This window comes from Schistocerca cancellata, chromosome 2 (genome assembly GCF_023864275.1).
Source record: "Schistocerca cancellata isolate TAMUIC-IGC-003103 chromosome 2, iqSchCanc2.1, whole genome shotgun sequence".
Lineage (NCBI taxonomy): Eukaryota > Metazoa > Arthropoda > Insecta > Orthoptera > Acrididae > Schistocerca > Schistocerca cancellata.
The window spans coordinates 686,131,161-686,158,184 of record NC_064627.1 but is presented as its reverse complement, the minus strand read 5'-3'; the positions used below and the strand labels follow the sequence as shown (position 1 = coordinate 686,158,184).

Genomic DNA, 27,024 nt, shown 5'->3' with positions numbered 1-27,024 from the left:
GAATTGGGGAGGAGTTTTGTGGCACAACGTGACAAGAAGAACGGACCTGTTGGCAGGACATGTTCTGAGACATCAAGGGATCACAAATTTAGCATTGGAGGGCAGCGTGGAGGGTAAAAATCGTAGAGGGAGACCAAGAGATGGATACACTAAAGAGATTCAGAAGGATGTAGGTTGCAGTAAGTAGAGCTGCATCAAACCAGTCTCTGTACTGAAGACCACCACCACAACAACAACAACAACTGTTGGAAAAAATCTAGCAGGTACGCATATCACTGCGAGGAGACCACTCGTTTCATTTAGCAAAATGAAATTTTCATGTAACACGATGAATACTGATAAATAAATGCTGTGTACGAACTCTTGGAGCTGTTGAGAGATCCCACAGCCATATCACCAAACATGACATCCTTTCACTGTGTTCTTGTCAGTCCATCAGTATCCATTGTTTACAGTAAAGCTTCAGTAAAAGTCCTTCAATTTATGCTGCCATTACAACTGCACTATCATTTTTCATGCCTCTATTTAGAATTATTACCTACTGAACTGAAATTAGGGAACTTGGGAGCAAGATTGCCCCATGGTTCAGACTATCCTGTGTGAGCACACTATCACCCTGTAGCTCACAATTATTGATTTACCTTTGTTTCAGCAAACAAAGACATACAGTATAATGACATTATCCTCAACTCGTTACATATCTGCAAAGGAGTGAAATATTAATACGGAAAAAAGCAAAATAAATATGACAAATGGAAATTATGATCTCTGTCTCACTTCTGTTTTCCCTCGTGAAGGAAAAATTATCTTGCCACCCCTCTCCTCTATGAAATGGAAAAAAAGAGATTGTTACAATGTAACGTGAAGGCTTCTGTAAGCCTTGTGATGACAGAGAGAAAACAAACAATGTTAAGGAAAAGTAACTGGAGTGGATGGAATAGCCACTGCAACAACTTATCACCCACTGCTGCTTTAATGCCAATCCACTGCACAGTGTAAATAATAAATCGGAAAAGTAATGGATATGGTTTCTAGTGAAAGAGTTCCTCGCAATTGTTGTTTATCTCCAGAATTATCTGGGGCACCACTGACTTTTACTTCACAATTTAATAGCTATCAATCTTCTTTTCTTTTTTCTTTTTACACACTGTATATCTTGCCAGCAATACACTATGGAATATGTTATATGTGAACTGCTAGTCCACTTGACTCTTTGACAGCATTAAGCAACAAGTTAAGGTTTTTTGGGGACAGTCAACTACATCTGTTCATGCTTAACTGATTACAGTGTTGTTCTTCCACATTACTCAAGTTCTGGGTTGAACATCCACAGCACCTAAACATTAAACACTACTCACTGCTTTCCTTCCTACTTCACTTAGCAGCAAAGAACTTCCTTCGTTCTGGGAACTGGATCCTAACACCACAACCCATCAGAGTTGTAAGTGACATTACAGACAACAATATGGGAAGGCTAATTGCTACTCACCACATACAGGTGGTGTTGAGTCACAGACAGGTGCAATGAAAAAGAACACTAGAAGTATTTCAGTTTTTGGACAAAGTGTTCCTTTCGAAATAGAAACGTATGCACACAAAAACACTTATGTCCGCGGTCACCAAGCATTAAAACCCTACTGCAACTGCCTCTGATGTGAGTAACTGTCTAATTGGGGAGCAAGGAAGAGGTGTGGAGTGGGGATACAGAGGGATAACAGCGTAGAGATGCGAGTAGATGCTAGTTGCTACCTGTGGGAACATGCAGGAGGATAGGGCTGCCAGGTGCAGTGTTGGGAGTAGGAGGAGGGGGCTAAAGGGGAGGAAGGAAAGTGCAATGTAGGCGCATTGGCAGAACAGAAGTACTGAGTGGGAGCAGGGGAGGTGATAGGCAGGTGTAGAACATGGATATTCTCCCTGGTCTTTCACCTGCCTACCCCCCTTCTCTGCTCACTTGCTAGTACTACACATGCCTTCTATCCTGTTAATGCACCCTTACTGTCCTTTCCTCTTTTCTACTTCTTTCCTCTCCGTAACACCCCCCCCCGCCCCCCCCCCCCCCACCCACCCACAGACACACACTCAGCCTCTCACTCAATACCACTCCCAGCAACTCTATCCAGTCCCCAGCACATCCCTGGACACACCAACAGGCACCACTAGCATCTTCCCCTACTCCTACCCTGCTATCTCCTCCATCCCCATCCCATACCTATTCTTTGCTCCCATTCTACCCATGCCAGCTAGATTCTTGCGAATGTCAGGTTATGTTGCAGCAGCGCTTTAGTGCCTGGAGACAGTGGCCATGTGTGTGCGAGTTGTTCTAATGTGTACGTGTTCCCTATGCCTGAAGGAGGAGTTTATGCTAAAGCTGAAATATTTCTAGGTTCTTTTACACTGCCTGTCTGCGACTCAAGGCCTCTTCCATGTGGTGAGGCGTTATCTATCCTTTCGTACTGTCATACCAGTGTTTCACATGATTGCTGTAGAAGAGTCTTAACAAGGTACGAAATATCAGTTAACCCTTTTAGTGCCAAATACGATCTGATCGTGATCCAGATTTTCGGCGAAAAATGCCAGTAATGATCTGATTGTGATGCCTTTCTCATTCGCTAGGAAATACTAACAACTTTGCCTTCAAGCGCGGAAAAAATGAATGAGAAAGGCATCACGATCAGATCGTTACTGGCATTTTTCGCCGAAAATCTGGATCACGATCAGATCGTATTTGGCACTAAAAGGGTTAAGGGTACTACTCACCGTAATTCTCATCTCCAACAGCTACCCATCTTACACCCTTCGCTTTGTAGGCTCTTGCAACATCTGGGACTGGTCCCCATTCACCAGTAAGTTGATTTTTCACTTTGTTCATTTCACCATTATCAGCATTCACAGCTCTAAAATTCAAGAAATAATCAATCAATCAACCAACCAACCAAGCACTAACTTACGTGCTTCATTACAACAACACTACAAAAGTAATTTACAAGGGCCAACCACAAGTGAAGAACATTCTGCCATACTGAGATATTCTTTAATAATAATACAGAAACTGAATGGACATGTTTTGGCACATACTTTGTCTACTGTTTCACATTGTTGCCTCCAATATTAAGGCACCTCTTGTACCTTGATACCACTTTGTGTATACCTTCATTATACCATGTGGCTGCCTAGCTATTCAAGAAGGCCACTACAGCGTCCTTGAGGTCTTCATCATTTGTGAAGCATTTACCAGCAAGGTTTCCCCCAGTTTTGGCAACAGGAGAAAGTCCGAACATGCCAGGTCTGGACTGTATGGAATATGCTTGAAGATGTTCCACTGGAATTTCTCATACAGCAAGGCTTGTGTCTGCTGGGCAGTACACAGACATGCAGTGTCATGCAACAAAACAATTCCATGTGAGAGCTTGCCAGTTCTGGGAAGCCCAATGAAAACATTCAGGGGTATCACAGTGTGCATCACTACTGACTGTTGTGTTGTGGGGCACGAAATCGATGAGTAGTCACCCTTCACTGTCTCAGAATACAGAAGCCTTCAGTTGTCGAGTTGATTCAGTTTGTCTGAACTCGTGTGGCTCCTTTGGTGACTGACAATGATGCCACTCCATAGACTGTCACTCCATTATGAGGGTGTTATGAGTAACCCAGAGTTCTTTTCATGTAACGATCTATTCAATGAACATGTTGCCACCCCTTTCTTAATATTCCAAGAAAGCTAATGAAGCTTCCATTCTTGCAGCTTTCTGGTCAGCTGCGAGCATCTGTGGAACGAACCATGCACAAATTTTGTGGTACCCTAAGTGCTAAGTGACAATTTCATGCACAACTGAACAAGACATTTCCTGACATTCTTCATGCATGTTGCTACTTGTTAATCATCAATTATCTTAAATGATGCAAATCATCTTGTATTTCAGCACATCTGTGATGATGAAGGGCCACCCTGATCTATCTTTATCATGAACATCTGTTCTCCCATTCTTAGACATTATGCATCGCTTTTCGACACTGGTTACATTCATTAAACTTTTGCAGTAAATGATAAATCTGCAATGAATGTCACAGGGTCTAATATTTTCCGCCTGCAGAAACTGAATAACACCTCGCAACTCTCAGTTGGTGAGATTCATAGTCATTATAGCCATGATCACAGTTATCTCTGCACTTACCGTGTAACCAGGTCCTACTTACAACAACATGCAGTGACTGTCCACATCACAATAAACACCAAAAAACAGTGAGTGGCTGCTGCAAAACAGATGCGTGGACTGTGACACAAATGTTCTTTACTTTCTGGATGGCTCTTACACCTAAGGTTAAAAAATATAAACTAATGCTTGTAATATTTTTATGTAGTCGTTCAACTTATTGAGAACGTATAAAAAGACTAAGAGAAGTGCTTTAAAGAATTTTTTAAATTAAACTTCTATGAGGCTTGTTTGAGAGTAATATATATAAACTCTGCTTACAGGAGAACATTTATACAAAAAACTTCTCGTGTTACAACATTACCAAATGAAGATACATTACAGTCATTATCATTCAACTCAACTTGCTCAGAAATTGACATCACCTATTTTATTGTGTGCTCCCACAACTCGTTAATTGATACTTACATGTCTGGTTACGTTCATAAGCTTCTTGTGTAACCAAGATTAATATTGATCTTGACATTTTATGCATCATTGATGAGAAATGAACAAAAATTTGCTGCTTTCATCAATTGCGGTCCCTTTCTCTCCTTTCACAGTATTGCAGAGGGCGTTACAACATAGCTACTATAATTTACTACAACCAGCACTAAAGTCATGCATACTCTGAACTGCAGCATGAAGCACGAATTACTGCACGCATGCGCATGTGTTACTGCTACCCCCCCCCCCCCCCCCCAACTTGAGGGGACATTTAGAGTGTGAGAAAATGTAGGGATTAAAACATACTGATATGTGATTCATCCTGAAATACTCTTTATGCACCAATAAAATTACCTACCATTATCTGTTTTAGTACTGCATGAATATATATGTGCATGTATGTTAAAGTAATCTGAAAATGGTTGCTGGGTTGCTGGTGACAGCCAAAATCTGTAATGTGAAGTTACCGTGCAATCTTATTAATGAATAAAATATTTTTTTTAGGGCATTACCACAATTTTCCAACCAACCTTTCACAGTATTATTGAGCTGCTGTCTTTTCAGAAAGCTTGTTTTAATATAATACTTGCTTTATATTCTTATTTTTCCTCCAGTTTTAGAAAGAAAGCGAACTTAATGATTTATGAATATCTTACCCTATGAACATGTTATTCGAAATGTTATCGAGATGGCCACGATATTTCAGCCATGGGCCTGCTGCAGAGATGTGATCAGTTGTGCACTTGCCCTTTACCTATAACAATGAAAATTATATGTCTTTAGCCTATATTGATATTAAGGTCCTTGTTTGATTACAAAAGTAGACGCTAGTAGAGAAAACAAAAATAATACAGTCAAGCAAGGACACTAGTGATGTATTCACAATGGTGAAATTACGAAGACAGAACTGCACAAAATAATACTTTAACAAAATAATACTGTAAGTTAATACTTTTTAAACTGTCAAACTTCAAATACAAGAAACCACTGGACCAATTTCAACCAAACTTGGTAAACATATCACTTAATGTCTGCAGATAAACACTGTGGGGTAAGATCTGCCTAACATCAGATGGGCAGGGGTGGGGGTGAAAAGGAGAGGAACAGAGAAGGAGAAAAGAACAGTGGGTGTGCCGACAGAAAGCAGTGCACATTGAGGGTGAAGCGAAGCAAATCGTGAGGAAGTAACAGGACAAAGGGGGCAGAAATGGGTGGAGGGTACGGGGACAGTAGGTTACTATAGGTTAAAGAGCCTGGGATGACTTTTGGGAGTGGAGAATGTGTTGTAGGGATAGTTCCCATCTGCACAGGTCAGGAAAGCTGGTAGAGGTGGGGCAATCCAGATGGCTCCAGTTGTGAAGCAGGCACTGAAATTGGGCATATAATGTAAAGCTGCATATTGTGCCACATGGTGATCCATTTTGCTCTTGGTCACAGTTTGCCAGTGCCCATTCATGCTGGTGGACAGCTTAGTCATACCAACATAAAAATCTGAGCAATGGTTGCAGCAGAGTTCATATGTAACATGGCTGCTCACACTGGTGGGAATAGGAAGTGCTGGGTGGGTGGACTAGGCAGGTCTTGCATTTGGGTCTTCCACAGGGATATGATACTTGTAGGAAGGCGTTGGGACTGAGAGTACAGGGACAGACTAGGATGTTATGGAGGTCATGTGGGTGACAGTATGCCACTTTAGGAGGGCTGGAAAGGATCTTGGGTACGAAGCCCTGATGAGAGATGTGGTTCAGTAGTTATAGTCTTGGGTCACACCATGTGACAAAGGAGACACTATTTTGTAGCTGGTTCTTGGGGATGGTGGGAGGTTTGAGGGTGGTTGGGGATCTGACACAGGAAATTTGTTTGAGGATTAGGTCTGGGAGATAGTGTATCTGTGAAGGCCTTTCTGTAACATTCAGCATCCTGGTGTGGAAGGGATGACAGCTATCAAAATGCAAGTTGTTGGTTGGTAAGTTTAACATGGACAGAGATGTGGATGGAGCCAGCAGAAAGGTGGTGGTCAGTGTCCAAGAATGTTGGGTTGATGCTGACCAAGTGCAAGGGATGGGAGAAAAGGTGTTGAGGTTTGAAAGGTATGAAGATAGGGGGCCCAGGTTCAGATCATTAAGATATCATCAATGAACCTGAACCAGAAAAGGGTTAGGGGTTATGGGAGGCTAGGAAGTATCATTATCATGCCTGTCTGCAACTCAATGTTTCATCTTTATTGTGAGTAGCAAATCAAGTCAGCGTTCAAGTGCAATGTGCATTCCATCATCAATTCAGCAAGAAGCCATCTCTGCATAAGCAGATTTATGACTGGTATACAAAATTCTTGGAAGTTGGTTGCATATGAAAAGGGAAGAGCACTGGTTGGCAAAGCATGTCTGACGAGAATATCGAGCATATTCGAGATGCGTTCACGACAGGTAGGCGAGGAACTTCAAACTTCCTCAAATGAATCAATGTTTCGTTTACTGGGTAAAGCAAACTGCCATAATATAAGAAATTGCGGGTCACAAATCCTGGCATCATCGTTGAACATGAAAGAGACTCACCAAAACTGAATGTGTTTCATGTTGTTTCTGTTCACAAAGTTTATGGACTTTTCCTTTTTGCAGAGTAAACTGACACAGGAATGTAATACCTGGACATGCTGTAAAACTTGTTGTTTCTTCACTTTCACCAAGATTCCAATAATTGCATTTTCATGCATGATGGCACTCCATTTCATTTTCACCTTGAGGTGCAGTGATATGTTAACAACACCATCCCACAACACTGGAATGGAAGAAGTGGACAACAAGATCTTTTTTATTGCTTTTGGCTTTCCAGGTCACCAGACCTCATACCTAGCAATTTTTTTTCTGTGGTGGTACATAAAAGAATCTTTGTCCCACCTATGATAGCTGCTTTTCAAGAACTGAGAAACTGAATTGATGAAGCTGTCCATTCAATAAACAGAGACCTGTTGAATCGTGTATGGAATGAAATGTACTATCGTTCTAGTGTTTCACTAGGTGCTTGTGTTGAGTGGATGGTAGTGTGTGTGTGTGTGTGTGTGTGTGTGTGTGTGTGTGTGTGTGTGTGTGTGTGTGAGAGAGAGAGAGAGAGAGAGAGAGAGAGAGAGAGAGAACATGAAACTTTAACCTTCCTCTATTCAATGACATGTGCAACGAGTTTTTCTTCCATAGTTCACCTGTAATAAAATCTGTCCTTTCCTTCTGAATCACCCAGTATTTTATTGTTAGTATTTGCTACATATCACTGTTACAAAATACTACTGCTTGAAAACTACCATTCACTCTTTAATGCCACAATTCAAATATTTCTACTCTGAGCACTATCATTGCAATTTTTTTTTCATTAGTTTCCTCACTAAGCACCCTTGCCCCACCCCACTGACATTTCCTTGTGTATTGAAACCATTCAGAGTTACTTTTTGCCATACTCTAACTACCACCAACACAATGTATTATCTGCTAGATAAGATACAGATATCAGCAATGATTCTACTGCAGCAAACAACACAATTAATTCTACTATCACTGAATCACATTTCTGAAATAACCCAAACTGTCAGATGTTCAACCAATGGTCACTGACTTCAATTTCTTTCTCTCCTGTTTTGTCTGTAAATTTGTTAATCTCCTCTTTTGCGAATAGATACACAATCTTGTGTCTGTATTCCTTCAACACGTCAAAATACATAATTTATACTAATCTTTCATCATGAGAATGGAATTTTCTCATCAATATGGCAACTAATTGCTCCTAGCTATGTTTAAAGTTCCATTTTGTTTAAATGTGGACAGGACTGTTGTGATCAAATCTTCTCTGTAAATAGTTTGTATGGTATTCCAATGGCCCGTTTCCAAGTTAATTCTTGTAAACTGTCTCCACCCTCCCATATCTGCTCCAAAACTCTGAATTAACATATCTATCCACGTAGCCTTTCAATTCTTTCTTCTGTGATCACATTCCTCTGTTCCAGCTCACTCCCACCTTGATTCAAATTATAATTTCTGCAGTACCTTAAACCAAATACTATACTGGTTGTAACTCGTGCTGGGTATTTCTTGTTATGTTCCTTTATCTGTTACCTTTTCCAGTTCTTGAATCTTCAAACTGACGTTATTGCCCAGCACTGGCATTCCCAAAGCAAGAACTGTTCTCATCTCTTCCATGTGAGGTTCATTTATTATCTTGTCAGTGAAAAAATAGTTTCATGCTCTTTCATTTCCTTTCCTGGTAAGGCACAGTGTATGATATTACAAGCAGTCAAGTCAATATTCCAGCCATTTAAATGGTGTAAACCTGTCATATCTGCTAGGGTCACGTCCCACTCTTCCTTTGTAAGTTCGAAAAGTTCAAGATACAGTCATTATTTCTCAAATGAGTTCAATGATGGTCTCTTCCCGTTCCCTTCTGCTCAGTATGGCACCTCAGTCCCAATACTGATTTTGCATATATATGTATGTATATCTAAAAACAAAGATGGGAATTTTGAGGTAGGGGGATGTCTGTCACCAAACGAAAGCACTGGCACGTCGATAGACACACAAACACACACACAAAATTCTAGCTTTCGCAACCAATGGTTGCTTCATCAGGAAAGAGGGAAGGACAGGGAAAGATGAAAGGATTTGGGTTTTAAGGGAGAGGGTAAGGAGTCATTCCAATCCCGGGAGCGGAAAGACTTACCTTAGGGGGGAAAAAAGGACGGGTATACACTCGCACACACACACATCCATCCACACATATACAGACACAAGCAGACATACACAGAGGCAAAGAGTTTGGGCAGAGATGTCAGTCGAGGCGGAGGTGCAGAGGCAAAGATGTTGTTGAATGACAGGTGAGGTATGAGTGGCGGCAACTTGAAATTAGCCAGAGGGTAGGGAAGGTGGTTTGGGGATTTCATAAGGATGAACTAAACCACCTTCCCTACCCTCTGGCTCCTACCCTTGTAACCGCCCCCGGTGTAAAACCTGTCCCATGCACCCTCCCACCACCACCTACTCCAGTCCTGTAACCCGGAGGGTGTACATGATCAAAGGCAGAGCCACGTGTGAAAGCACCCACATGATCTACAAACTGACCTGCCTACACTGTGACGCATTCTATGTGGGAATGACCAGCAACAAACTGTCCATTCACATGAATGGACACAGGCAGACAGTGTTTGTTGGTAATGAGGATCACCCTGTGGCTAAACATGCCTTGGTGCACGGCCAGCACATCTTGGCACAGTGTTACACCGTCCGGGTTATCTGGATACTTCCCACTAACACCAACCTATCCGAACTCCGGAGATGGGAACTTGCTCTTTAATATATTCTCTCTTCCCGTTATCCACCAGGCCTCAATCTCCGCTAATTTCAAGTTGCCGCCACTCATACCTCACCTTTGCCTTTACAAATGTCTGCTTTTGTCTGTATATATGTGTGTGTGCGTGTGTGTGTGTGCGCGCGTGTGTATCGACGTGCCAGTGCTTTCGTTTGGTAAGTCACATCATCTTTGTTTTTAGATATATTTTTCCCATGTGGAATGTTTCCCTCTATTATATTCATATGTATGTATGTATAAATAAGAGACTTCAACTTTCCGAATGACAAACTTCCCGTCAGGGAATAACTGCATGGAAATGGTTGCTGAACTAGTCGAAAGAGTAGAGCAGAATTATATTTTAGAGCAGTTGTTGTCTAGTACCCAAACCTTAACATTAAAGTTGGTGACATCCGAATTCATTGAATCAAAGAAAGACAGCAGATAGAGATGATTATAGTAACACGATGTTGAAATTGTGAAAGATTAGGTTGCTTGCTACTGTTGGCTTACTGTCTGGAAAACGCAACAATGAAAGAGAAAGCTGTCATCACCAAAATTTACAGCGTGGCCCCCTATACCATGAGAAGAAATTCCACTTAAAGAAATATAATCAGTCTAAACTAAATTCCATACTATAGAACACTGTAGTTCACACACATTATGTTTTACTTGAGCACTACATCGTGTTTATCTGTAAAGCTGTCTCAAATTATTTTCTTGGTGCTAAGACAAAAGCATCATTGTTTACTCCCCTCCATACTCTACTATTATCACAGAAAATACAAGTAAAATATTTCAGTATTTCCTTCAGTGTGACCGAGTGAGATGGCACAGTGATTAGCACAGTGGATTCGCATTTGGGAAGATGCTGGTTCCAATACACCTCCGATCATCCAGATTTTAAGTTTTCTGTGATTTCCCCAACATCACTCAAGGCAAATGCCCCAACAAAAACAATTCAAGCTTTTGCTCTGTCTCCAATGACCTCATTGTCGATGAGATGATAAACCATAATCTTCCTTACTTTCCTTAGGTGTCCCTTGTGTTAGTATATAACACTATGAAGGCAGCATTCAATATTTTGTTTTTGTTTCATTAATCCAACACATTTTACAAGCACATATTTTCAGTGTGAAGTTTTATTCACAAGGGTAGATAATTTGACATAGGAAAACCATACCTGAACTCAGTCACATTAAGAGTCAGTCTCTCTCTCTCTCTCTCTCTCTCTCTCTCTCTCTCTCTCTCTCTCTCTCTCTCTCTCTCTCTAAGAGAAGTCAACCAATATTTCTGTATGTTTTGTATATCATTTAATTCTGTCATTCTTCTGTTATGTGAATTACTAGTATAACATGTCAAAGGACACAATAAATTATTGCTAGTTATTTTGAAGATAAAGTCCGCCTCTGTAGCGTTACTGCCTACCATGCAGGGGGCCTGGATTCAGTTCCCAGCAGCGGACTGACCATCATCACTGACTCAAGTCGCCGAAGTGGTGTCAACTAAAGAGGACTTGCAATACGGTAGCCGAACTCCCCCGAATGGGGCCTCCCGGCCAATAATGCCATATATGCTCATTTCCATTCCAAGATAAATCATTCATCTTTACAGGACAAGTGTACAGAACTTTTTTTAACCTGTCTCAAAAGACAAGTGAAAGTCAAACATTTAATATGTGCTGAAATGTCGTGTGCTGCTATCAATTTCTTCCCATGCAGCTCACAAATATTTCCAGAACTTTCATTGCATGTTTAGAACTGGCCAACGCTCATGTGAATACAGCAATTAAATAGCAACATGGGCACAGTTAACATTTTAGTCTAGGTGTTAGGCATTAGATTTTCATTTATATGTACTATTACCTTATGTTGCTATCCACATTTGTGACAAGTGGAATTCTGCGAGAGATTAAGTGGGTACGTGATTCAGTACACCAATATGGCCTTATGATTAGTTATCAAGATTTCCCTTATGCCATTTCTCATTGATTTTTCCTATTCCAAAATTGTTTATTTTTGGATTAAATATCAGAAAAAGCTAGCGTGCATATTACACTGGCAGAGATAAATGGCACCTATTATCAAGTGTTAGTTATCTTCAGGTGTCTACATCAACAACCTTCACAGAAATTATAAATGATACAATGTAAGCCATATGCAGATTACACAAGAACTACTTAAATACCTTAATGAGTATTGTCATGTCAGTGAGGTCCTTTCCATCCCAAACATCAAATGGTTCTAGGAGTTGCAGACGCTGGCTCTTAGGATCAACATTAACCTTCAATTTGTTACCGTCTGCTGGTGGAGCTTGGTATGTGTCCTCACCTGGGTCAAAGCCTTTCGTTGGTAGTTCATCAGCAAAGGGATCATCCAGCTTAAATTCCTTGCCTGGGAAAAGTAATTTCCTTTTTTAAGAAAATTAGCAATAGCACAAATTTAAAAAAAAAATTTTGCACACAAAAATATAGCACACCCACTCATAAACACACACATGTACAATTGCTCACACAGCAAACCAGGGCAGTGATTTTAATTTAAAAATTGATTAAGTGCTCACAAAGGGAACCAGGATCAATCTTCACTTGAGAGAGATTCCCTACACCTCTGACCTGCATTCTGAACCTCATTTTCAAACTCAACTACTTGCTAACAATATTATGACTGAATGTATTTTGGCTAAGTGTGACAGACAGATGGATGTTGTCATTAGTAGTGTCATGTACAGGGAGATAATATATGGTGTACAAGAAAGATGGACTTAAAAAGTTGCTGTGGAAACATTAAAATTCTGATTGGCTCTACTTGGGGGCAAATTTCTACCAGAGATAAATAAGACAGTTCAGCGAAATGCACTGGTCCTGGGAGCAGAACAAAGAGGCACATTAACCACTATAGACAGGGTGGTGGGAGGAAGGAGGGGAAGGATAGTAAGTTAAATATTGTAGTAACAGACACACACAAGGTAAAGGAGAAGAAATTCAAGATGCAAGGGATGGAAATAAAAAGAAAGGTAAGAAATGGTAGGATGGAGGGCAGGGGAGAGGAGACAAAGGTTTGCAGGTGCACAAGGAAATTGTCGGGGGAAGTAAAACACAGAAGGCTAAATGTGGATGAGAAGGGTGACGACATTAAGAAGTAAGCCTGGTGGATCTGCTGAGGAGGACGCTGGCAGCATTCACACATAATATATGCTACTAGTAGTTTCTGCAAGAGCTACAGAATGTAAATAATGACATGTGTACTATGTGTACTACAATCTGTGAAAGCATCCAAACGTAAATAATGACACGTGTATAATAGAAGGTAGTGGCTTAGAAATTTACTACAATAAATAATATTGCCAAACACAGTTACATTTCATGTGTATATTAGTTTTTTCCCTTTAAAATAGTAACTGGATGATTGAGTAAAATTTGTAAGTTTTCAGTGAAAATATGGACAAGGAAATTAAAGTTCGGGCACACAAATGCGCAAATAAAATTTCTTCCACTGATATTTCAGCCGTGTGTAGTCCAGCCATCCTCAGAGTGAGTCACAAGACTGATGACAAGGTGTCAAGTGCAGCCTTATATGCTCCACCATGGCAGTACGTGCCTGCGAGTCACAGACACTGGTCAGCAGCAAAGAGATACGCTTAAACATGCGCTGCTTGTGGCGAAGGCCTACAGACATTCGATTTGCTTATTGATGTATTTTCAGCAGCAATGACACAATAACGGCTTCTCTGTAATTTAATTATACCAAGAGTCGGATTCCATTTTTTGCCCAAATTAAAACCATTATCTCTTTTTTTTTTTTTTTTAAATTATTAACTAATCTAATCTCTATCCAACTCTTCCTTTTGAGATTCTGTCTTCAAGGAAGCTATAGAGGTTAGATTAGCTAATAATAATTTAATAAACAGAGATAATGGTTTTAATTTGGACAAAGCATGGAATCCGGCACTTGAGATGATTAAACTGCTGAGAAGTTGTCACAGTGACATCGCCGCTGATTATATGCCGACAAGCGAATCGAATATCTGTACGCCTTTGCCAAAGACACTGCATGTGAAAGTTTATCTCTTTGCTGCCGACCAGCATCTGTGACTTGCAGGCATGTACCGCTGCTATGGAGCACATAAGGCTGCACTTAGCACCTTGTCGTCAGTCTTGTGTCTCACTCTTAGGATGCCCAGATTATATGCAACCAAATATCAGTGGAAGAAATTTTATTTGCACAGCTGCATGCCTGAAATTTAATGCACTATTCATTACACCGCGAAAAGTTGAAAATGCACAAGGACACACATCTCTAGATGAGCATTTCTTGAAGCAGAATTTTATGTTGCTATTATTCAGCCAAGTAGTCGTTACCAATTCATGCACAATATTTCAACAACTGGATAGTCACTGAAACAGCAGCTCAGTTGTACAACTACAAGCATATTACTAATCAATAATGGCGAGGAAATCTGAGAGGTCATAGAGACTCAACTTTTCAGTATGATGAAATAGTGACAAAAATTCTGTACTTGAGTTTTACTCATCTGTGCCCTTTTTTCCTTTTTACTATTAGTACACACAAATTATTAAGACGTCTGTACAAATTCGATCTGTGCCTATCAATGTGGTATTTAATAACTCAGAAGAGCTGTCTTCATGATCCCTTGTACAGGAAGAGCAACTACAGTTTCTGTTGCTCACAACATTAACAGATCTAATAACACTAATAATGCTAAAAAACATACCATCTGATCCCTTCAAGGTATCCTTCGTAGGGTCAAAGTCAAGGGTGCCTGCAATGGACAGAGCAGTAACGAGTTCAGGTGATGTCACAAAGGCATGTGTTGCAGGATTTGCATCATTTCGTCCAGTGAAGTTACGATTGTATGAAGAAACAATTGTATTCTTCTCTCCCTTTTTGACATCTTTGCGATCCCACTGTCCTATACAAGGTCCGCAGGCATTGGCCAAGACTGTGCCTCCAAACTGCCTTAGTGTTTCTGCCTGAAAAATTAATAATCATGGTATTAAAAATGTCAGTTACCAGCAGCAAACTCGTCTAGGCCAATAGGGCTATCGGAACAAAAATTAGTCCAGCAACACTCAATAAACAAATAAATATTGCACTTGCAAGTCTTCACATTCCACTGTGGACTTTGAAGTATCATTAGTGAACCATACAATGAAATGAGAATATTTTGTTCCCTTGTTAAACAGATGATTCAGTCCCCAAGATTTCTCACTGTTATGCATAATGGCATACTAACTTATTTTTTTATTTTCAGTGGAGGGCAAGCAAACCACTTCATGATTGTTGGGGGGGGGGGGGGGGGCTAGCAAACGTTTTCAGTCATTGTTGAGTGAGAAAGGGGGGGGGGGGGGGAGAGGACTGGCAATAAACCTCACTGGTTTCATCTAATGTGAATTAGACATATATATTTCAGGAAACCCATTAAATAGACAAGTTTATCGGTAGGGTGTGGAATGTTAGGCAGTCAGTGTTATGTTGCTCTACAAAGGAAACAGTTAATATTATGTAAAATAAGGGAAATACAACCATTCACCCATAGTGGATCAAAGCATGGAGCACAGAAACATGCAAAAGAAAACAGCATTCACACTAGCTTTGGAATATTACGTCTTTTCCTAGCAATAGTACACACATTCACAAACATAACCACACAGACACCCAAATGCAAACTCGCATGGCAAGACTAATTATTGATAATCTGTTACTGCAATCAGTTGCCTGAACTGATAAGGAGAGAGTAGGGAAGGATGGGGTAGTGGAAAAAAGGCAGGTCATTCCACAGACACACCAGCCACCTTCTGTTGCACAATAGAAGGCCCCATGTTATATCGGCCGCCAAACTAAATAGAGCCGTGCTAGGATTCCCTGCTCTTGCAGCGACACCACATTTTTGAAGATTTTATTCCAATGTAGTTTTTAACATACCCTCCTCTATCAATTTGTGTTGTCCAGCTTGACTGTTAGCAGATCATGCATGTTTGTTTATGATATCATTGTACAATCGCATGTGTTTCCTACTGCCGTGGGTATAAAATTGCAATCAAACTAACTTATTGACAGGAGCGCCTGCTATTTCCTGCTACTTTAAAAAACTTTCGGAACTTCCTTTGTACCTTTCTATATATTACCTGCCATTTATTAACATTATAACACTTCAACCATAAATTTTCACCTTCTCATTTTCCAAATTTTTTTAATAAATTTTCAGTTACTCCTTCTGATGCCGGACCATCCAACCATGAATATCTGCTCATTCTACCTGTATCAATTCTGAAAACTTTCCTCTACCCTTAACAAACTCCAATGACACAGCCTCTTTCTAAAGTCCTGCCTGGCACATGGTATACCAGCTAATGGACTTACCATAAAAATGGCCATCACAGGCTGTCTCACATCCTACAGCAGGAGGCTCCACCTTCCTCAATACCATCAGCCTCTCACCCTCACAAATCAGGTCCTTCATAATCATACAATCCAAGCTCAAACCACAATTTACAGTATACACTCTTTTTGCAAAATCATTTTACTCTGTGACCCCAACAGTTGGAACAGCACTCCCACCACCATTCCCAGCTAATCCAGTCTTATGCCCACAGGGAACTACCTACAATCACAAAAAAGCCTACCCCTCTGATCCAACGCCCCTGCCAACCCTCACACCTCCCCAACCATGCCTTGCAGACTTACTCCACCTTCTATATCCCCATAAGCTTCCCATCACTCTCCATGAAACTTTGTACTCTGGAACATTCATCCCACAAAACTGTTGTCAACCTTTCTGCCAAAACTCTGATCCCTCAAGAAGTCCCAATATTTTCTAACAGCCTCACCTTTAGCCAAAACTTAATTTCAACCACACTGGAATTGTAGAAACACCTTCTTTCCTTTACTCGTTATTTACAGGGGAAACATTCTTTTGGCACACACCCCTATTCATAACAGCCATTCTGAAACTCCATATACAGCTCTGTCTACAGTATTTACAGCCTACCTACAAAACCTGATCCTTCCACAAAGTCATTCTCTGGTTATCTTTAAGGAATTCTCACTAACTGGCCTCACCTTCCTTTCCTAGATCCCTTTCTGGTAAGTCCATCACCCTTTTGTGGAAAACACTGCTATCTGTAACCTGAAAAACAATCCTGACATTTCTCATCTTCCCATGACCCACAGTGGTCATAAATCATAATTACTGTGTGGCTGAGGGTCTCCATCAACTTTCCAACACCTCTCCATACAAACCTTACAACCATGATCCAATCCCAAAAGTCTAACATGAACTCCAGCAGTTTCTCAATGCCTTAGGTGCATTTGAAAACCAGACACCTGAATCACCTCCCTTCTCACTACCTTTTACCTACTATCCAAACCCTACAAAGCAATCCCACAGGTCTGCCTACTGGTCACCCAATTGCAGCTGGCTACAATGCTCTCACAGAATGAACGTCTTGCTGACCAACACCCCAAACTATTGTCCTGTAGTCTCCCATCCTACATTCAAAAACACTGTTCACTTCCAACACTGCCTCTCCATAGTCCCCCCTGACTCCCTGTTTCTCAGTGTGGAAGCGTCATCCTTTTACACCACCATCCCCCATGCACACTGCCTTTCCCAACATTGTCCTCATTTCCTCCTGATACCAAACCTGTCAAATTTTTCCTAATCCTCCTGGCCATCCACATTCTGACCCACAATTATCTCATTTTTGAAGGCAAATCTACAAGGAAATCAGTGGTACTGCCATGTGTACTTCCATGGCACCACCCTATGTCATTTATGGGCTACCTGAAGGAACCCTTACTATGCAGTCAACATCTAAAACCTCTTGCCTGGTTCAGAGTCAGAAATGACATTTTCACGATTCGGACTCACGGAATGGACAACATTTGCTCTTTCCTCCATAACTTTAACACTTATTTCCAAACCTGCTTAATCTGATCCTTCTCTGCTTGTCAAGCCACCTTTCCAGATATCTACCTCCACCTTTCAGATGGCTCCATATCAAGTGCTTCAACTACCAACAATACCTCTATTCCATGTCAAAAAGTCTCTTCTTTACAGCCTCACCATCTGTGGACACTGCATATGCAGTGGAAAGCAGGAGCTGCCAAAGTGTGCTGATAACCTTACCAGAGCCTTTACTTATGGACAGCATCCTACCTATCTCCCCCATAAACACGTCTGCTGTGATATCTGCTTCTCAGACAACAGTAAACCTTTTAACCAGCAACTGACCAGCACTCCTTAGCTCACTCAGTGTCACCCTGGCCTTGAGAAGCTCCACCACATCCTTCACCAGGACTCTACCTCTTGTCATGGCCTGAGATGTGGGATATTCCACCAAAACTCCTGCCCAAATCCCCCAAAGTAGTGTTCTGCCACCCATGCAATCTACAGAATACCCTTTTCCATTCCTATTCCAGTCCTACTCAAAATCCTGGAACCTATGGATGGTCCTCTTGTCATGGAGCCAGGTGCAAGACCTGTCCCATATGCCCACCTACCACCTCCTACTGCAGTCCACAGGATATTTCCACCCAATAAAAGATGGTACCAAGTGCTCTCTCTCTCTCTCTCTCTCTCTCTCTCTCTCTCTCTCTCTCTCTCTCTCTCTCTCCCCCCCCCCCCCCCCCCAACTTCTCCCTTTCAATACCTCTATTATCCCTCTCTTTATCTTATCTTCACCTTTCTCTCCCCCCCCCCCTCCCCCTGCTTGGGTCCCACCTTCCTGCATTTATTTTTGCCATACCCTGTGCACACTTTTCATCTTGTTGTGTCGCTAAGGAGTCACCTGTCCAAAGACCTGCCTCTTACCCGCTACACCCTCCTCGCATCCTTCATTACTCCCACCTCATCTCTATCTGCTCAGGCAACTGCTCTCAGTAATCAAGTATCAGGCTCGAAAGCTATGTGAATGCAGTCTTCTAGTTGGTTGGTATTTTTTTTTAAAGGGATCAAACTGTGTGGTCATCGGTCCCTTGTTCCATTGAACCAAGTCCATGGCATAAAACGAAAAACAAACAGTACACACCACAAGAATTCTAGATGGATGGGAAACAAAAATAAATAAAAATCACAAAGCTGAACACACTGGGGGTAACAGAAGACAAGAAAAGCACAGACATGCAAGAAACAGGCAAAAGAGCTTAAAAGTGTACAGCAGATGTCCCAGGCTGGCTGATCATGAGTATAAAAAAGGATGAGCTAGCCACTCTGCTACACATTAAAATTTCCAACCTAAAAGTACTAGGGTAGGAAGCACAGGGAGACAAAGGACAGGAATTAAAGCTTAAACCGAAGAATAAAACCCGGCATCACGTATAAAACATAAAACCAAGTTAGCCATGGAGGCACTGTCTCCTAAAATCAAAGGAAGTGTGTCAAAAAGATTAAAATTCAGTCTCAGAATGGCTAGATGTGGACAGTCCAACAAAATGTGGACTACTGTCAAATGGGAACTTCAGCAACAACATGGTGGAGCCTCATGCCAGAGAAGATAGCCATGCGTCAGCCAAGCGTGGCTGATGCAAAGCTGGCAGAGGACCACAGAGTCCCTGCAAGAAGCCCACAGAGAAGACTTCCACTCATTTGTGCTCTCCCTGATGGTGCAGAGTTTATTGGGCATAACTAAGTTGCGTCATTCAGCATCCCAAATCCCGAAAACTTTGTGGTGTAACACCGATCGGAGGTCAGGTTTGGATAGACCAATCTCCAGAAGCGGCTGACCAGTGGTCTGTTTGGCCAGCCTGTCAACGAGCTCATTTCCCGGAATTCCGACATGCCCAGAAGTCCATACAAAGACCACTGAACAACCAGACCGTTCAAGGGTATAAACCAACTCCTGGATAGTTGCTACCAGAGGATGGTGTGGGTAGCACTGATCAATGGCCTTTAAACCACTGAACGAATCTCTGCAGACCAGGTAGGGCACACCGGGGCAGGAACGAATATGCTCAAGGGCACGAGAGATGGCCACCAGCTCAGCAGTCAAGACACTGCAGCCATGCGGCAAGGAGCACTGTTCGATAAGTGCTGAGTAAGCATAGGTAAAGCCTACGCGACCATCAACCAGTGAGCCGTCAGTATATATGACTTCAGAACCCTGGGACACATCAAGGATCGATAGGTAGTGACTGTGGAGTGTCTCAGGTGGAACGGAGTCCTTATGGAAACGCAATAGGTCTAGCCGTAGTTTCAGCCATGGCATACACCACGGAGGTGAATTTTATGGATCCACATGGGACGCCGTAAAGGAAAGGACTCTAGTTCAGACAATAGGGAACAGACATGTACAGCAAACGTTATCCCTAACTGAGGTCGCCGTTCCGTGAGATGAACCACTGTGTTTGGCAATAAAAGATGGTAATTCGGATGCTGAGGTGAGCTATGGACGTGCGCTGCATAGTTGGCGAGCAGTTGGCGGCAGCTGATGTGCAATGGAGGGACTCCAGCCTCCACTAGGAGACTGGCCACTGGACTAGTTCGAAAAGCGAACCCCACAGTGGTGCACAGGATCAGGCAACTTCAGCGCTGAGGACACTGACGAGCCGTACACTACACCCCCATAGTCAAGTCGTGACTGAACCAGGGCTTTGTCGAGCCACAGCAATGTAGAGCTATCTGCCACCCAAGTGGTGTTGCTCAGTCAGTGGAGGGCATTGAGATACTGCCGCACTGTCGCTTAAGCTGACGAATGTGGGGGAGCCATGTTAGCCTGGCATCGAAAACCAGTCCTAAAAAGCGATATGTTTCAACTACCCATAGTGGATGGCCATCAACAAAAAGGGTAGGATCAGGATGGACTGTCTGTCGCCGGCAGAAGTGCAAAACATAGGTCTTGTCGGCAGAGAAGTGAAACCGATGACTGCATAGTCCGAATGGCTCCCTGTCGTCAACATTCAGCAACACCAATGGTTGAGGAACTGAAGTAAATGCAGAAATCGTCAGCATATAAGGAGGACTACACTGACAGCCCTACAGCTGCTGCTAGGCCATTTATAGCAACTAAAGGTAATTGAACACTCAATCCACAGCCCTGTGGGACCCCATTCTCTTGGATATGGGAGGAGGTAAAGGAGCCCTTGACTTGAACATGGAAGGTACGAAGGGAGAGAAAGTTTCGTACAAAAATCTGGAGCGAGCCACGGAGGCCGCCCGCACTCATGCAGTGTGGCAAGGATGTGGTGGCACCAGGTCATGTCGTAGGCTCTCCTAGGCTCTCCACGAGTCAAAAAAGACGGCGACCAGATGCCTGGAAAAAGCTGTTTGGACAGTAGACTCAAGGCACACCAAATTATCTGTCATTGAGTGGCCTCGGCAGAAACCACCCTGGGATGGAGCCAGAGGGCCCCGACACTCCAGGAGCCAACACAACCTTTGTCTCACCATTCAGAGAACATCGGTGAGGCTAATGGGGTGGTAGCTGTTCAACGCTGCAGGGCTCTTCCCAGGTTTCAACACTGGGATGATGATGCTGTCCTGCCACTGGGCCGGGAACACTCCCTCGTCCCAGACGCAATTCAAGATAGACAGAATCTGACGCAATGAGGCCACAAACAGATGTTTGAGAAATTGGGAGTGAATTCGGTCAGGGCCAGGAGCTGCATCAGGGCAATGGTCAAGGGTGCTGAGGAATTCCCACTCAGTAAAAGGAGCATCGTACAACTCAAGGCGGCGCGATGTAAAAGACAAATGTTGTCGTTCTGACCGCTCTTTCAAGGAACGAAAAGCCAGTTGATAGTTTGCAGATGCAGAACTCCGCGCAAAATTTTCAGTAAAATGCTCTGCGATTTCACTTGAGTCGGTGCACACTGTCCCATTTACTAAATCCCAGGCACCCCCAGCGGGGTCGGGTAACCATAAAAGTGGCGAATCAGAGTCCACACCTGGGAGGCAGGGGTACGAGAATCAATGGAGGAAACTTATCTTTCCCAGCACTCTTTGTTCTGTCTTTGTATCAGGAGGCAGCCACGGGCACGGAGCCACTTAAAAAGAATGAGACACTCCAACAATCGATGCAGCTTATGTCGTTGGAGGGCCCGCCTATGCTCTTTGATGGCCTCAGCGATGTCTGGCGACCACCAAGGCTCAGTTTTACGCCGAGGGCACCCAGAAGAAAGAGGAATCGCACGTTCTGCAGCCAATATGACCGGCGCAGTGACCCGCTCGACTGGGCGCCATGTGCGGGAGTGTTAAGAGTAACAGCAGATGTGAAAGCCAGCCAATCGGCCCTATTAAGGGCCCATCACGGCAGACGTCCTGAAGGGTGATGCTTGGGTAGCGACAGGAAGATTGGAAAGTGGTCATTGCCACACAAGTCGTCATGAACCCTCCAGTGGACAGATGTTGAAAGTCCTGGGCTGCAAAGTGATAGGTCAATGGCCGAATATGTGCCATGAACCACATTAAACTGTGTGGGGTCTCCTGTATTTGAGAGGTCAAGCTGAGAGAGAAGATTCTTGACATCCCTACCCCGGCCAGTAATCACAGCATCACCGCACAAGGGGTTATGGGTGTTGAAGTCCCCCAAAAGCAGAAATGGTGGGAGGAGTTGGGAGATCAGAACAGCCAATTCATTAAGAGGTACTCCCACCATCCGGAGGAAGGTAGACATTGCAGACGGTAATATCCTTATCCTCATAGCAACAGCCTCTAAAGCTGAATGAAGAGGTAATAATTCAGAATATACAGAGGTAAGGACATACAGACATACTCCACCTGACACCCTGTTACAGCCAGTCTGGTTTTTATAAAACCCCTGATAGCCACGAAGGGAAGGGGTCAGCATTGCTGGGAACCAGGTTTCTTTGATGGCAATACAGAAATTGAGCTTAAAATCTGTCTTTGTTCAGCCAACTGGTGGGGGGGAAAAAAACCTGCCACAATTCCACTGGAGGATAACGATTTCTGTGTTCTGGGAAGGCATGAAGGGATGTAGAATGCAGGTTACTCCCTAGGGTCAGCTGCTGCCACTGGCGAAGGGATAACGGCTAGGTGCATTGCTTCGGAGGCTTCAGCGAGAGCTAGGTCCTCAGGGACACTAGAAGCACCACCTCGTCCTCAGAGGCAGAACTGATGGGTGGTGGTGGTGGTGGTGGTGGTGGTAGGACCACCGAAACCTCTTTCGGTGGAACAGGTTTTTTCTTTTTCTTGGACTTTTGTTTGTCCTCTTGCCGCTCTTTCGGAGCTTGCTTGGAGGGCTTCCCTGAAGCAGCATCAGGTAAGGACGAAGAGCGGGAAGCCCTTCGACCCGCAGTCTGTGGCTCCTTGAGCCACTGGCTAACTTCCACTTGTGCACTGTGTGGGGCCCTGGAGGGTAGAGCCCCAAGGGACCCTGTACGTGGGAGAGGGGCCGAAGAAGGGGGGCACTCCTTCAGCTCAGATGTGGGGACTGGCGGCCCCGATGGTCGGGAGAGCGTTGCTCCTGAAGATGGAGTTGCGGGGGCAACAGTGATAGGTGGAGGCCCCACTCTTAAGGGGGCAGGTGTAGTCTTGTGAACCAAAGGGCCAGCCACAAATGGCGTCACTGAGGAATGTGAAACGTGTGTGGCTGCTAAAGCACATGAAGTTTCCATGCGGACTGGGTTTAACCTCTTGAACTTTTTCTTAGCCTTTGTGTAGGTCAGTCGGTCCAGGGTCTTTTATTCCATTATTTTCTTTCCTTCTGAAAAACTGGGCACTCTGGTGAGCAAGGGAAATGCCGTGCCCCACAGTTGACACAGACGGGAGAGGAAGTGCATGGAATGTCAGGATGAGAAGGACATCCACAATCTCAGCATATAAGGCTGGAATTACAGTTGGAAGACATGTGACCAAACTTCCAGCACTTGAAGCACCACATAGGGGGAGGGATGTATGGACATCGCACTGGTACACTATCACCTTGATCTTCTCAGGTAAGATGTCCCCCTCGAAAGCCAAGATGAAGGCACTGGTGGCAACTCTATTGTCCTTCGGACCCCCTGTATACGTGCCGGACAAAGTGAATACCTCGTTGCTCGAGGTTGGCGTGCAACTCGTTATCAGACTGCAGAAGGAGGTCTTCATGAAAGATAAGACCCTGGAACATGTTACGAGACTTATGGGGCATTATGGAGACCGGAGCATCACCCAGGTGGTCACAGGCGAGGAGCGCCCCTGACTGGGCAGAGGATGCTGTCTGTATTAGGACAGACCCAGAATGCATCTTGGACAAACTGGCCACCTCCTCATACTTGTCTTCTAAATGGTCAACGAAGAACTGAGGCTTCAAGGTGGTGAAAGATTCCCCATCAGATCGTGTGCAAACTAAAAACCCGGACAAATATGGCTCATGCCTTTCTGTAGCCTGACGTCCCTCCCACAGAGTGGCCAGGGAGGGGAACGACTTCAGATCATATTCCCCGGCATTGAACTGATGCTTTCCACACACTGAGACTGCTGGTTGATGGCCAGCAACAGATGACACACTGCTTCATTGCGGGTCATCCACCCTGATGCCACCCACTACGACCAGGGGCTCTCCCCACGGGCACCACCCCGCCACAGCACATACCAACAGACAGGATGGCCTTTGCTGGGAGTCCTGAAGCCCCAGGTAGACAGGCATCTACCCCTCAGCATACGTGGGGAGTTAGCAGCTCAGACACATCAGCAGTGCTATCCTTGTGTAGTCATGGGGGCTACCACCAAGAGGGTACTTGATGACTCCACCGCGACGGGCTGGCTACCGTGCTGGATTTTGGGTGTCAAAAATTCATTTGTATCGTGAGTGCGAAGAGGGAAGCACACAACGGAGGGAAACACACTGCGGCCGAAGTGGCCGGAAGCTCGGTGCAAGTCTGACTCCATGATGATAGCGAGTGTGCCGGATCTTAGGGCATGATGGATTTATGAAGCACCATGTAAAGCGTCGTTCCCCAAATGGTACACACTATCAGAAAATTTTGAAAAGTTGAGGTCGAACTCTTTAGGGGACCATCACATTAAGGCTGAAACATTTGAGACTCCTTTTAGTTGCCTCTTACAACAGGCAGGAATACCACAGGCCTATTCTAACCCCCAAACCCGCAGGGGAGCCATTTTCTGTTGAGAGTTCTGTACTCCATTGCAACAATCTGCTACAAGTCAGTGGTCGCCTTTCCCTTATTTTTTGTACTACTCCATCAAGGAATTTCTAATACTGTTATGTAGTTCATTAATATTAAAAGTCAGAAATATGGGTCTACTTTGCTTCTTGGAAACATTTTCGTTTCTTTTATTTTTGAAAAAGATATCAATAGCTGGGGACCCATTAGTTCCACACTTTTCTGATATCAATTATGAACAGTAGTTAAGATTCACTGCAGAGCTTGATAATCTTCCATTCATATAATAATAATAATAATAATAATAATAAACATCAACATTGCCGTCGTCATTTTGTAGATATTAAAAACACCGTTTATTGCTTCTTATGGGAAAAAAGGAAATGACAATTCTTTTTAAAAAGAAGGGTTTTTTTTTATTTATTTTTAAGAGGCTAAAAATTTAGCTATTTCCAAACGCAACTTTCCTTTCCACAGTTTGCAAAATAAAACTCTCACCACACCCATAAGATTAATTTTCTCAACATGTTTTGATGAAGACCAATGAGGAGTAGATGGATTTGACTCAGCGGTGTCACTGTTGACCTAAGGCAAGTTTTTAGACGTCACAAGGTGCTGAATGACCTCTCAGAGGATGCTGACGAAACTGGAACTCTCAATCAGAATGATCAGGCAAATAACTTCCAGAAACCTTGCATTAACCATACAATATCCGTAATCAGTTGTCTTCCAATAGAAAATATATTACACAGTCATACACAAGTTGTAATGGTTCACATTATATTGAGCTGCGCATGAAGGCTGTACAGCCATGTGTGTGTACTCCAAGCAACTACAGCATTCCAGTTGTATAGGTGGAAGATTTGTTTGGAAAGCTGCAACAAATCTCTCTTCAATATAGGATAGATACTTAAGATTCTCTTAATTGAACCTTTCACCAGTCTCATTCAGAAAGAGAACATGAATTTCAAATGCATCTTTCTTAGATCTTTATTCAGGAGACAATTCTGCAAGAACAGCAGATGTTTCTGTGTGTTTCAATCTCACTGGTATTTTTCTTGACCTTGACATATTTGGGTCTTTCAGATTTACGTTCTTAGAATGATCTTCAGCTTTCTGCAGAAGCATATCAAACGCTTCTGTAATCCAAAGATTAACAAGAGCTGCTTTTAGAATGTCTGTAGAACGTTTCACTAACACTGTATTAAAATTTGGATTCTGTAAAGATCTAATCAGTTCTTCGCACACTCCATAAACTTCGACATAAACAATTTTCTCGAATTTTCCATGTCATTTCAGTTTTAAAACTCACCTAACCATGTTACGTAAGCCCTTATGGCAATTACACTAATCAAGAATGTGTTTTATGATCTGAAAATGGCCCATGTGCAGCTAAAACTAGTAACCCTTTTCCTTTTTCTTTTTTTTTTTTTTTTTTTTTTTGCGATCTTGACTAAGCTAGATTGTAAGAATGATTCCCTTCACGCACTTTTTCTTGCCCGACATATCAACAGCACAATTAAAACAATGGGCACATAGAAATCAGTTCTGGTTAGAGTATTAGAAAGGTGTATTCGTTACCAGTGTCTTTGCTCTTGTGTCCAGTGGACTGTATAAACCCAGAAAAAATTCTTTTACTTCGAATGTCTCAGATAAGGTGCAACATCATACACGGTGAGTGAACTGCTTCTGACCGGACACATTCATCACTGAATCTAGCGCCATTCCTTAACATGCACTTTTTTTTATTTTTGCAGAATGTCTCAGATGAGTCATAATTATGAGTATTTCATTTTGTATTGCTGGCACTAACCAACTGCCATGGTGTATTCAGTTCTGGTAAATCATTCATCATCTTATCAGAAAGTGTGTCATGAAGTTTCCAGTGATTATCCTATTAGACCTCAGTGTGTTTTCTGTTCTATCAAGGAACCTTAGTTAACTGATAATTGATAGTAAATCAGTTCTAGCTTTCTCCT

At 42.9% G+C, this 27,024-nt stretch overlaps 1 protein-coding gene across 1 annotated transcript in view; it reads right to left on the bottom strand.

The window, feature by feature from the left end:
* LOC126162427 (probable aconitate hydratase, mitochondrial) overlaps positions 1-27,024 on the bottom strand; it is a 113,170-nt gene that overhangs the window by 10,079 nt on the left and 76,067 nt on the right. Inside the window, exons 10-13 of the mRNA XM_049918929.1 lie at positions 14,694-14,952; positions 12,147-12,352; positions 5,291-5,388; positions 2,758-2,894 (exon numbers count right to left, since the gene is read on the bottom strand). Coding sequence (XP_049774886.1) covers positions 2,758-2,894; positions 5,291-5,388; positions 12,147-12,352; positions 14,694-14,952 — 700 coding nt within the window. The remainder of the gene's footprint in view (positions 1-2,757; positions 2,895-5,290; positions 5,389-12,146; positions 12,353-14,693; positions 14,953-27,024) is intronic.